The 13,387-nt window shown below is 49.0% G+C and overlaps 1 protein-coding gene across 2 annotated transcripts in view; it reads right to left on the reverse strand.

Annotated features, from left to right (window-relative positions):
* The window catches only part of PELI2 (pellino E3 ubiquitin protein ligase family member 2), a 105,969-nt gene that overhangs the window by 11,740 nt on the left and 80,842 nt on the right, over positions 1 to 13,387 (reverse strand). For both annotated transcript variants that reach the window (XM_068254382.1, XM_068254383.1), the window contains exons 3-4: positions 4,600 to 4,701; positions 1,533 to 1,727 (exon numbers count right to left, since the gene is read on the reverse strand). In XM_068254382.1, the coding sequence (XP_068110483.1) occupies positions 1,533 to 1,727; positions 4,600 to 4,701 (297 nt within the window). The remainder of the gene's footprint in view (positions 1 to 1,532; positions 1,728 to 4,599; positions 4,702 to 13,387) is intronic.

Genomic DNA, 13,387 nt, shown 5'->3' on the forward strand with positions numbered 1-13,387 from the left:
ATTGTTAACTTAAAATTATATCAACTGGAACCTCTTTTTAGGTTTATTCCTATTGATCCAATAGATCTATTGATCTATTTGCCTCGTCTGTTATTTATTTTTTTACCTCCAGTCCATTTTTATTGTGACCAATTATAGCATCACATTTTCTGCTTGAACTTGTACAGATGTCTTTTTACAACACAATTATGTAAGGTTTTTAAAGAGACTCTGTAACAGAAAAAAGTGCCCCTGGGGGAGGGGGAAGCCTCTGGATCCCATCGAGGCTTCCCCCGTGCCATGGTGGTCTCACTGGGCCCATCCGAAAGCACAGCAGACAACTTGTGTTGTGTGGCAGACGCAGCAGTGCCTGCAGTATTTACCTTTCCCGGCTCCAGCGCAGGCGCAGTAGCGACTCTCCAATGGGCTAAGGTGCAGTAGAGCAGACCTGACTGGGATCGGCTATGTCCGCCTGATCCCGAGCTGAGAGCCGCTACAACGCCTGCACTGGAGCCAGTTCGGAGGGGCCCAGCGAGACCACCGTGGACAGAGGATGACGGGAGAAGTCTGAGGTAAGTACCCCCCCAGGGGCACTTTTGTCTGGTACAGGTTTTCTTTTAAAGCGGATCTGAGTTGAAAACGAACTATAACAAGTAACTTGTCTATATATCTTATCTAAAGTTTAGATAGTTTACAAAGCATATCTAGCTGCAAAAGTTTATGATCATTTATACCTGTGATACAATAAGTGCAGCCGTGTTCTGTTTGTCACATTGTCACAGGCTAAGGGCTGGAGATGCTATCAGCTTGCCTGTGTGTAAATTCAGTCCCCTCTCCTCCTCCTTCCTCCCTTCTGCCTCTGAAATCAATGGCTAGTAACCTCCTCCTCCTCCTGCCCAGACTGAGCTCCTATAAGCCCTTGCTACTGTCTGAAAATGCCACGGCACTCTGAAAAGCTGTGGGTGAGGCTTGTTTAGTTAATAGGGAATTAGAGTATTAAAACAAAAAAGTATTTGGCTTGAGGAATGCCCTATAAACTATAGGAAAGGAACACAAATATGGAATGAGTAAAAGTTTATCTCGGATCCACTTTAAGCAAACTTTCCCCTCGCTCCCCCACCCCCGGCAAAAAATCCCAAAGAAACATTACTTATCCAAGTCCTCCTCGACTCCTCCCTTTCTGGCTGAGAACCTCAATGTAACACACCCAACCTTGTACAAGAGCAGCTGTATATGGCATAGACTGTGCAGAAGCATGAGTGGCTGTGTGCTACTGCGCAGGTGTGACCCTACTCACATATGTGCGAGTACGGCAGCGCAGCCACGGGAACATATGTGACAAACTCTTGTCAGATATATTCAGAAGGACCGTGCAAAGCCAAGATCAGGAACGGATCCGGAAGAATCTGGACTAGCCAGAGGCTTCCCTCTAACGTGATTGTCTAACTTCTTATCCATGCCTCTCTACAAGTTCTCTTTAAACCACATTTGCACTTAGAAAATACACTAATGTAAGAGAAGCAGACACCTTCTAGCACCTGGGTGAGACTTACACCAAGAAAGATATTCTTTGAAGAGTCGAATCCTGCAGCGTAAATTCTCGCCGTGAATGGTGGATTTCTATCGCAGACGATCCGGCAAGCGAACCTGGAGATGGTACTCTGCGTAATCTGACTCTCGTCATTCTGGTTACCAGAAACTGTGTCGGTCACTACAAAGTCAATAGGACTCTCTGTTGATCTTCCAATCTGCAACAAAAGAAAGTAAAAGGCTTAATTTCACCATTAAGGCACCAATATCTGCATTGCAGACCAAAAGCACATATAGAATAGTTCTTTAATAGACTAGAAAAAAAAAACTATCCATATGATTTCAAATCGGTTTTACAACTCTTGTCCCATAGGTGGGAGGTGTGGCTTAAAGGAGTCATCAGACAATAAAACCCGGGGCTTCCCCCAGGTCCTTGCTGCTGACATGTCATACGCCGCATCTCAGATCGCAGCTGCCAGCCCGGGGTCCGTGCCGTGTGCAGAGACCGACCTCCGCTACTGGGTCTGTGCAAACACCGCTGTCAATCAGGTCTACAGCATACTGTGCAGGCGCAGTAGTCCTGTGCCTGCACAGTACGCTGCGGACAACACGAGTTTGATTGACAGCGGCACTTCATGCAGGCGCAGTATGGACGACCTCCACAGTGGATGGCATTGCAGAAAAAGTATAAAATATATAAAGTATTAAAAAAAAAAAAAAAAACAGACTGACACAGAGAAATCACGCCTTATGTAGTAGTGGATGTCAGGATCTGCCTCCAGCAGAGGTGGTATTGCACAGACTGGCACAGGGAGATCACTCATTAGGTAGTAGTAGATGCCAGGAGCTGCGCACAGCAGAGGTGGTATTGCATAGACTGGCACAGGGAAAATCTCTCCTTAGGTGGTAGTAGATGCCAGGCTCTGCGCCCAGCAGAGGTGGTATTGTACAGACTGGCACAGGGAGATCACTCATTAGGGAGTAGTAGATGCCAGGATCTGTGCCCAGCAGAGGTGGTATTGCATAGACTGGCACAGGGAAAATCTCTCTTAGGTGGTAGTAGATGCCAGGCTCTGCGCCCAGCAGAGGTGGTATTGTACAGACTGGCACAGGGAAATCACTCAGGTATTCAAGGAGATGTGCCCAGTTGAGATGGTGTTGCAGATATTGGCAGATGATGTGGGTGGTGGTGACCACCATTCTTAAAGGACCACTGTATTCAGTGGGATATGGAGGCTGCCAAGTTTATTTCCTTTTAAACAATACCAGTTACCTGGCCATCCTGCTGATCCTCTGCCTCGAATACTTTTACCCACAGACCCTGAACAAGCATGCAGCAGATCAGGTGTCTAACATTATCAGAACTGAATATCACAAAACCTGAATCACAGTGGTGTAGCTAAGAAGCTGTGGGCCCCAGTGCAAGCTTTACATTGGGCCCCCCCCCCAGCATGCTATACATAACGATTGATACGGCGCACCAAAACCTGCCAAAGACGACCAGTGTCAGAGGTGCAAGAAGGGGATGGGGAACAGTTTGTTAATGATACCTACTATTCATAGTATCTATAAAAGTTGTTATTGCAAGCACAGGACCAATAGAGAGCTAATACTGTGGTTGAGAGTGGGCCACTCGGGGCCCCTCTAGCCCAAGGGCCCCAATGTGGTCACTACCTCTGCACCCCCTATTGCTACGCCACTGCTGAATCAGTAATCTACACACAATTTCCTGGTTTCTGGTTCAATAAAAATTAACTTAATATTATATTAAATTATTTTAGGCTGACATGTGGTCTAACAAAACTTGCAGGTGATGCAGGGCCTATAGTGTCTATACAATAAAGGGATTTATCATCTTAGATCCCCTTGCATTCCTAAGTATTGGCACTGATGAAATGCCTTTTAATGTTACACATCTTTAATCAACAAGGTTATATGTGAGTCGGTGGAATCATTTTAATGCTGAAATCGGTCTGGAATCGACCTTGTGACACCGCACCGGACCGCCTGCCCGCTTTCCCCCTAATGTTAAGTGCTACCTCTCCCCTTTACCCCTGTGCATGTTATAGATTACCTGTCCGCGGCCCCCACTTGTCCCTGCTGGCTTCAGCGCACTCTATTCTTCCTACACGCGCACCACGTGGTTGCCTAGTAATGTCGCTGCTTGTAAAACATCTGACTTCATACGCGCGCCATTACTAGGAAACCACGTGGGGAGCTCGTGTATGTAGAGCAGAATGCGGCCGGAGCCAGTGAAGGATAAGTGGAGGCCGCGGACAGGTAACTTATAACATGCACAGGGCACCGGGAGGGACGTAACATTAGGTGGGCCAGCGCTGCGGGTCTCATCCCGAAATTGCACGTCGTTACCGCCGTGCACCCGATCGAGCAAGTCGGGCCAACATCTTGCAGCATGCACGATCGACTATTCGATGAATTTCGGGACCAAAATAGGTCGCATTGTCGGGCATACACTTATAATCGAATCAGGTGGTCGGCCACCAAGTCACCTGATGCATGACCACCTTAACAGGCTTACATCACTATGTAAAGTCTTAAAAAAAAAAAAAAAAAAAAAAAAAAAAAAAGGGGGAGGGGGTATGGGAATGGGTGGTCGGAAGTTTCAGTTACCCACTGGTCCTAGTGTCCTCATCTTATATGAAATGGGAAGTTTGCTGTTTGCATTTTTTTTGATTAGCTTGTTATTTGCATTTTGAGATAAGCTTGTTACTGTAGCAAAAATACAGAAATAAAGACATCCCACAATCCTGTTAGATCGGCACAGTTCAACAAAAGGCACACAGGTCAGGCAAAAAAATAAAAAAAATTAGGGGACATAGGGACTTATTTTTTAAAAAAGGGGTTTGCAAATATATACATGGGGCACTAACTATTTTTTAGGCAATTTTTATTATTTAAAGTTACAACCCTCTTTAAGTGATATGTGAGGAGTTAACAAGACAGGCCAACCGGTCACAGCAAATAGCATCCACACCCCCCGTGCCCCGGAATAGAGGGTACATTAGCAGTTATGCACATATAATGGTTTCTGGCAGTTTTGGAATGAGGAAGCATGTGGATGATTTGTACCTGAAACATATCGGTGTCTTTGTCATGAGAATACTCCACAACAACAGTCTGGCTTCGGGATAACGTGTAGGAGATGCTGTGCTGACCTCTGCTGCTGAAGGCCTGCCGAGGAGAAAGAACATAACAGGTTCTCATTGATCTCAGACACTTAATTAGTCTTTTGCTCGGTAAATGGCATTATTTCCACAATTAATTTTCCAATAAAATTCCTCCGGGGTAGAAAGAAGGAAGAGAAAAAAAAAAGATAACCGTTTATAATTAAGCTATAGCCGGCTTAACACATCTCTATCTTCTGATAATTAGAGAAAATACACATAATTAATAGACAAGATTTTCCCTTTTCATCCTATAAATACTTTTCTAAACATATGGCTGAGCTGTGAAGTGCGGCACATTTGTACATTTATTCAGGCCGTCAATCCTTTCAAGTCAGTACAACGCCATCAGGTCTTGTGTGAGGTAAACACACTAGATATAGCAGCCCATATTATTAATGGGGCGGGGCATTTCTGTCAAGACTCATTTGCCTAGCTAATACTGGGAATACACGGTTCCTTTCTGTCGTGCGTTTCTCCTCTCGATCATTTTTGCTGATTGATTCTGCAGTCGAAGCTCTTATCTTCCACTCGTTTTTCTTATCTTTTTCCGTTCACTTCTTTCAGAAATCGAGCGGCGAAAGAACGGAAAGGGAGATCGGACCATCTAATTGCCTAAAAAACGAACCATGTATTCCCAGCATTAGGCTGGGTCCACATTTGTCCAGTTGCAGATTGTATCCCGTTTCAAACGGATCAGTTTTTCTAAAAACTGATGCATCAATGTTGTCCTTTTGTAGCATACGTTTCCAGTCCGTTTAAACGTATGTCCTTTCTTCATGTGTGTTTCTATTGAATAAGAGATGATGTTGAGGGGAGGAGCAGGCAGTAGGCAATCAGTTTTTGTCTCTGTTTTGTGTGCAAAAGTTCTCTGTGTAACGGCTGCAGCCCTGCCTCCAGTCGTCTGTCAGCGGCACATCGCCGCCTCTCCCCCGCCCCTCTCAGTGAAGGAAGACTGAGAGGGGCGGGGGAGAGGCGGAGATACACGCTGACAGACACGCGTGGGGCAGGGCTGCGGCGATTAGCCCTGCCCCAACCAGGAAGCGCTCCCCCGCATTACAGAGGGGATTTGGGAGGACAGGAACCCTCGTTTAGCCGCGGGATAGCGACGGTTTAGCAGGGGCACACGTGCCCCTGCTATCTATGAAGTCTGAAGCAAGATTTATTCTCGCTTCAGACTAAGTACTTTTTTTTCCCAGAGAAAATGTGCAATAAATTAATTCTCTCCTACGTTCCTGTCACTTACAGTAAGAAGTAGAAATCTGACTAGCCCATCTCCTTATTAGGCATTTGCAGGGTTTCCTTTATTTCAAAAGCGCAGTGAAAGGCAGTTGCTTAGTCCACCTGCTAGAATAGTGTGCAAACAGGTGTAGGTGTGTGTGTAGGTGTTTTCTGCATCTTTGTATAGAACCTTACCAGGGAGAGCTTTCGTAAAATATAAAAAGATACTAAGAATCCCCCATGAAGAGATGGACAAGTCAAACACCTGTCAATTTTCTACTACCCACTGTAAGTGACAATAACATAGGAGAAAAGTAACTTATAGCTCATTTTACTAAGGAAGTAATGTACTTTTTATTTGCATGTGTTAACATGTATTTTAAATTTTACAGTTTTCTTGATGGTGGTCCTTTGACCACTTCACCCCAAAGGGGTTTTTAAGGGGCCCATACACCTAACGATTTTCCCGCCGATATACAGCCGTTTCGATCACCCCATCCGTGCGGAAGATTTTCCTTGGTCGCCGGCGGGTCGGGAGTGCGTCGATAGTGGCGTTCGAATGACCGACGCAATACAGCGGGTATACATTACCTGTTCCGGCCAGCGAGAGTCCCCTGGTCCCAGCTGTCTTCTTTCCGCGCTGGGTTTCGGACCGGCTGCAGCTACACAGAACTTCCTGTCCCGGCAGGAAGTTTAAACAGTAGAGCGCCCTCTACTGTTTAAACTTCCCCTGGACAGGAAGTTCAGTAGCCGGAGCGAGAAGAAGACAGCAGAGACCAGGGGACTCGTGCCGGCCGGAGAAGGTAATGTATGCAAGGGTAATGTATTGCAGTAAAAGTGGCCATACGATCCCTCTCTGATCAGATTCGATCAGAGAAGGATCTATCTGTTGGTCGAATCTGATGGCACATAGACCAGTGTATGGCCACCTTTAGAGTGATTTTCACCTTTCAGTGCTCATCCCTTTCATTTGCTAATAGCTTAAATCACAAGGAAAAAATAAATAAAAAATACGCTATTTCTCCAATTTTATCCCCTGTAGTTTTAATATAAACACTGCTACTGCTCATAAAACCCACACATTTGTTCTGCCTATTTGTCCTGGTTATCACAAGATTTTAATTATGTCCCTAGTACAAAGTATGGTGACAATATATTATTTGGAAATAAAGGGGTTTTGGGGGGGGGGGGTTCCACAGATCTCACATGCACAGTGACAGCAGCGCTGTGTGACTTATAAAAACGTCCTGGAGCCGTTAGGGTGTTCTAGCAGGACGTTTTAAATACGCCTGCTTGTCTTTAAGCGGTTAAAGGACAAGAGAGGGTGATGGAGGCTGCCCTATTTCCTTTTAAAGCAATACCAGTTGCCTGGCTGTTCTGCTGAGCCTCTGCCTCTAATACTTTTAGCTATAGCCCCTGAACTAGCATGCAGCAAACCAGTTGTTTCTGACATTATTGTCAGATCTAACAAGATTAGCTGCATGCTTTTTTCTGGTGTGATTCAGACACCATTGCTGCCAAATAGCTCAGCGGGGCTGCCAGGCAACTGGTATTGTTTAAAAGGAAATAAATATGGCAGCCTCCATGTTCTTCTCACTTCAGTTGTCCTTTAAGAGAGACTTTCTCCATGAGGGGATGGTGTAAACACAAACAGATGAGATTGGCGGTGCAGCATGCGTCTCACCTGCTCATGTGAAAGCTGTGCAAGCAATAATGCGGGTCAGAGAGCTTAGACACTATTAGATTTCCCTCTGGCCACACTGAAAGCTGTACTGACCCATTTCTGTGACTGGAATTACACGTTAATGACATCTCCCGGCTCAGCTGAAACAAATCTGACTCGTGCAGTGCTGATCTGTGGTAATGGCGATTCTGTAACCCCAACCAAATGTTCCCTCATATTCAGGGCCGGATTTAGGGAAAGGCACCCGAGGCTGGTTCCTAGGGCGCCAGAATGTTTGGGGCGGGTGGGGAGCCGCCTCTGCCATTTCCTATCCCCACAGTTTCCACAGACCGTTCACAGTTTCAACCACAGCCGCCCGCTGTGCACACTGCTGCCTGTCCGTGTGTGTTTGCAGCCAGCGGGCGGCTACAGAGAGGAGTCTGGGGAGGAGTGGCAGCGCTGCAGTGGCCAGTCAGTCTGCAAGGAGGGACACAGCAGCTGCGCCTGCACGGAGATCTCTCACGCCGCTGGGGCTACACAGATAGCAAGCCAGAAACCCCCCGGGCTCAGTCAGGCAGAGAGATCTCCGTGCACAAATCCGCAGGGCCACAGCAGCTGTTTGTCCTTCTCACCTCCCTTCCGAGTCCCGACACAGCCACACAGGAAATCAGTGGGGAGGAAGTGATCAGCTGCTCGGATGTTGTGTGTGGAGCTCACATGGTGGGAAGAGCCGAGGCAGAGAAGCATGGCTCTGGGTGCAGCTTTCACCATACACAGAGAAGAGAAGAGGCACCTCAGTGCAGGAAGCTGGAGGATCGGATTACTGGCTGGGAATACATCCTGTGACTACTGCAGCAGCTGCCAGCTTGTGAGTTCCTGCTATGCTTGTAGCTTCTGTGACTGCATGCTTGTTGTCCCCCATACCCCTCTAACCTCTGCCCCCAGCACCACTCCATATCATGCTCCCATCATGCCCCCCCTCCCACTCCACAGAGGCACCACTGTTCCCAGCATGCCCCCCAACTCCTTAGAGGCTACACTGTGGTTCAAGCATGCCCACCCCCACTCCATAGAGGCACCACTGCTCCCATCATGCTCCCCCTCCCACTCCACAGAGGCACCACTGTTCCCAGCATGCCCACCCCCACTACATAGAGGCTCCAGTGCTCCTATCATGCTCCCCCATACTCCATAGAGGCACTACTGTGCCCAGAAAGCCCCCCCCCCCCACTCCACAAAGGCACCACTGCTCCCAGCATGTCCCCCCACTCCACAGAGGCACCAGTCCTCCCAGCATGCCCACCCCCACTCCACAGAGGCCCCACTGCGTCTAGCATGTCCCCCCGACCACAGAGGCACCAGTCCTCCCAGCATGCCCACCCCCACTCCATAGAGGCACCACTGCTCCCAGCATGCCCCCCCCCCACTCCATAGAGGCACCACTGCTCCCAGCATGCCCCCCTTCCCCACTCCATAGAGACACCAGTGCTTCCAGCATACCCACCCCCACTCCATAGAGGCACCACTGCTCCCAGCATGTCCCCCCACTCCACAGAGGCACCAGTCCTCCCAGCATGCCCACCCCCACTCCACAGAGGCACCACTGCTCCCAGCATGCCCCCCTCCCCACTCCACAGAGGCACCAGTCCTCCCAGCATGCCCACCCCTACTCCATAGAGGCACCATTGCTCCCAGCATGCCCCCCCTCTCCACTCCAGAGGCACCAGTGCTCCCAGCATACCCACCCCCACTCCACAGAGGCACCACTGCTCCCAGCATGTCCCCCCACTACACAGAGGCACCACTGCTCCCAGCATGTCCCCCCACTCCACAGAGGCACCATTGCTCCCAGCATGTCCCCCCCACTCCACAGAGGCACCACTGCTCCCAGTATGTCCCCCCACTCCACAGAGGCACCAGTCCTCCCAGCATGCCCACCCCCACTCCATAGAGGCACCACTACTCCCAGCATGCCCCCACTCCATAGAGGCACCAGTGGTTCCAGCATACCCACCCCCACTCCATAGAGGCACCACTGCTCCCAGCATGCCCCCCTCCCCACATCATACAGGCACCAGTGGTTCCAGCATGCCCCCCACTCCATAGCGGCACCACTGCTACCAGCATGTCCTCCCCCCCCCCCCTTGTAGAGGTACCCTTGCACCCAGCATGCTCCTCCTCTCCAAAGAGGTACCACTCCTCCCATCATGCTTCACCCTTCACTCCATAGAGGCACCACTGTGCTCCCCCCCCCCCCCAATAGAGGTACTGCAGTTCCAAGCATGCTCCTCCTCCATGTAGTATTGGCATGTCCCCTAGAGCTGACTGGCGTAACCCCCTGGTCTCAATTCACATTGTAGGAGGTCTGGCAGCCAGCTCCGGGGCCCTGGGGGACAGCACGATACTATAAGGAGACGGAGGGGCATGCTAGGAACTGTGGTGCCTCTGGAAGGGGAGGAGCATGCTGGGAGCTGTAGTGCCTATGTGGACAGGGGGCCTATGATGAGAACGGTAATGCCTTTATGGAGGGGTAGGGGCATGCTGGGAGTTGTGGTACTTCTATAGAGGAGGGGGCATGCTGGAAGCTAACGTGTCTCTATAGAGGAGGGGGCATGCTGGAAGCTAACGTGTCTCTATAGAGGGGGGCATGCTGGGGGCTGTTTGCAGTTTGCCCCTATGGAGACACTGACCCTGGCTAGACCATTTATTCTTACCCTACCCTGGCAGATACCCCTTAGTAGTGGGGAGCCTCTGGACATTCTCTAGAGCCATACCTCCCTATACCCCACTATTCTAGTGCTGTATCCCTCTCTGGACGAATAGGTATCTTCAGTACACAAGCGAGACCGTATCTGTACTGGGCATGTGCAAATAAGGTCCGCACATGCCCAGCAAAATGAAATGCATGGAGGAAAACAGCTACGTGCCTTAGTTCTACTGGGCATGCACCAAACTCACTTACGCATACCCAGTGTGGACATACTTGTCCTCAGCCACGCTTGCACAATAAAGAAACCTATTCGATCAGAGAGGGACCCACTGCTAAATGGTGGGATATAAGAGGGGGGTTATTGTGTTTTGCATTTGTGTATTGATATGGTTGGGGGGGGGGGGGGGGGGGCGGCTGGTGGCAATGGGCCTAGGGCGGTAAAAAGTACAAATCCGGCCCTGCTCATATTAAAGCCCAATTTTATGATTTATTTTAGCCTGCAAATGACTGACAGTTGAAAAGGGTTTGCAAAGCTCTAAGGCCCCATTCACACTTGAGCGTTTTATCGGCGATTTCGGCAAACCGCTCAAACACTAGCGCTTTTGAAAGCGCTAGTGTAATTAAAGGGACACTTAAGTCAAACAAAAATAATGAGTTTCACTCACCTAGGGCTTCCAATAGCCCCCCTGCATCTGTCCGGTGCCCTCGCCGTCTCCCTCCGATCCTCCTGGCCCCGCCGGCAGCCACTTCCTGTTTCGGTGACAGGAGCTGACAGGCTGGGGACGCGAGTGATTCTTCGCGTTCCCAGACACATTAGCACCCTCTATGCTGCTATATGGTATATGATATATGCTATAGCAGCATAGATGGCGCTATTGTGGCAAGGAACGCGAAGAATCACTCGCGAGTCCTCAGCCTGTCAGCTCCTGTCACCGAAACAGGAAGTGGCTGCCGGCGGGGCCAGGAGGATCGGAGGGAGACGGCGAGGGCACCGGACAGATGCAGGGGGGGCTATTGGAAGCCCTAGGTGAGTGAAACTCATTTTTTTGTTTGACTTAAGTGTCCCTTTAAACCCTATGGGCCCGTTCTAACTTGGGCGATTTGCGCTAATCGCCTCTAATCACCCAAAATCGCGAAATGCAAACGTGTCGCTTCCACCATTTTCAGGAGATTTCCCGGTGATCGCGTTTCAGTGCTATAGAAGCACTAAACGCGATCGCGGAAAAATCGCCGCAATGTTCAGTGATTTTTCCGCTGAAAAATCACTCACGCAAAACGCTGGCGCTTTGCGCTTTCAAGTGTGAATGGGCCCTCATGGGTTGTTACTGCTGTTAATGACTCCCCTGCCTAGATGGGAGGATGGGAAGTTTCTTCAGAGGAGATGCAGGCAGCAATGACAGATGTGCTGACAAAGGACTACATCTCCCAACATGCATTGCCAGGGCTGTAGAGTCTGAGTTGAGGAGTCGGAGCCATTTTGGGTACCCGGAGTTGGTGGTTTCATAAACTGAGTCGTTAAAGGTTTTTGTACCGACTCCACAGCCCTGTTCAGCTCAATAGAATAGACTGTGCAGGTATGGCTCTCATGGTACATGAAAGGGGGTAAGATTGGTCTGTGGTCTTTTATTTTCCAAAGACTTTTATCTGATGTGTGTACCCACCTTTACCCTTTTTAGCCGCAACCTGAAAACTAACTTCTTCAGGCAAGCATATTCTCCTACCTAGGCCACTTTTGCCTTGACCACTATTTTTAACCCTCTCATACACAGCTTCCCTTCACCTATCCCTTAAAACTTTAGAATGCAAAGCTTTTTGGCCAAGGCTCTGTTCCCCTTTTTTCTCAACGCTGTGAATTATGTGCACATATCTTCCACCCGTGTAGAAATATGTAGTAGCTTTGTGCATTGCATCGGCTGTAATCCGCCATTGTCTTGTATTGTGCTACGGTAACTATTGTATTATTTGTATTGCTATACCCTGTATTCTGTTGTCCAGCACCACAGTAGATGCTGGTGCTATATAAACCCAATATAATAATCTTCCCATGTCACTCCGTCCTCCTGTGTCCGTGCGTTTAGGCCAGCGCACGTGCTTGGCAAGTCGGCGGACTTTAGACAGCACAGGAGTATGGGTGCACGGGGCGGGCATGCATGCGTGTCGTGGCCGTTGTGTTGTGTAGGCTTGTATGTGTAGCGGCCGTGTGCATGCACGCTGTCCGTGCCGGCGATGCTGAGGCGGCGTTGGCGACCAGAGGGTGGGAGGGAGTTGTGAGGGGCGCAGCGGGCCTAGCGCCTGTTATTGTAACAGGCCTAGGGTCTAGTCAATAATTACTACTATCAGTTATCAGTTTGCATGTTGCATGGGGTACACTTCAGCTAGCTCCAGCTAAGAGATTGCCAATTCCCAACATAAAATGAACAGCCTATAGGTGTGCTTCAAACCACTATTTTGAAATGTATGCCTGGTTTCAGGCACATAAAGGAATACTCTACATATTCACTCATTGACCTAAAGCAATGCATTATGGGAGTAACAATGCTTTATGGGAATCACTTCTTGCCCACATGAAGCTGGATACTGCAAATAGATTGTTTTAGGGAAGTGAAATTGTAGCTGGCATCAACTACAAAAGAGCACTTTGTTAAGCTCAATTCTCTTCCTTAAGTGTGCTTTTGATAAGCCTGCAAGAGGCGGAAGTAGTGCAGCTATTTAAAGGAAACATTAAAGGCCCGTACACACTCTCAAACAAACTGCCTGATTGTCGTTCAATAGACCAAAATAAGACAACTATCAGAAATGTGTACGCGCAGCAAAGGACTAGATGAGCGACTGATAACAAGCGGTTTGCCTGCTGGTCAACTCACACGACCGTTAAGCCCATATTGTGCAGTTGGCCACGTGTGTACAACGTTGTTTGACAGACACTTGTTTTGAATGCGGCCTTGTAGTGCAGTCTGTCGTTTCGCTTGCATGCGCAGTGTGTAAAGAAGTTGGTCGTTCAGTTGGTTGGTGCGTGGAAAATACAAGTTGTGTAAACGGTTTGTCGCGGTGTCGCGGTGTCACGTTGTGGTTTTGGCTGTGCACTTTGTTGGATGTGCG

Source organism: Hyperolius riggenbachi, chromosome 9, assembly GCF_040937935.1.
Source record: "Hyperolius riggenbachi isolate aHypRig1 chromosome 9, aHypRig1.pri, whole genome shotgun sequence".
NCBI lineage: Eukaryota > Metazoa > Chordata > Amphibia > Anura > Hyperoliidae > Hyperolius > Hyperolius riggenbachi.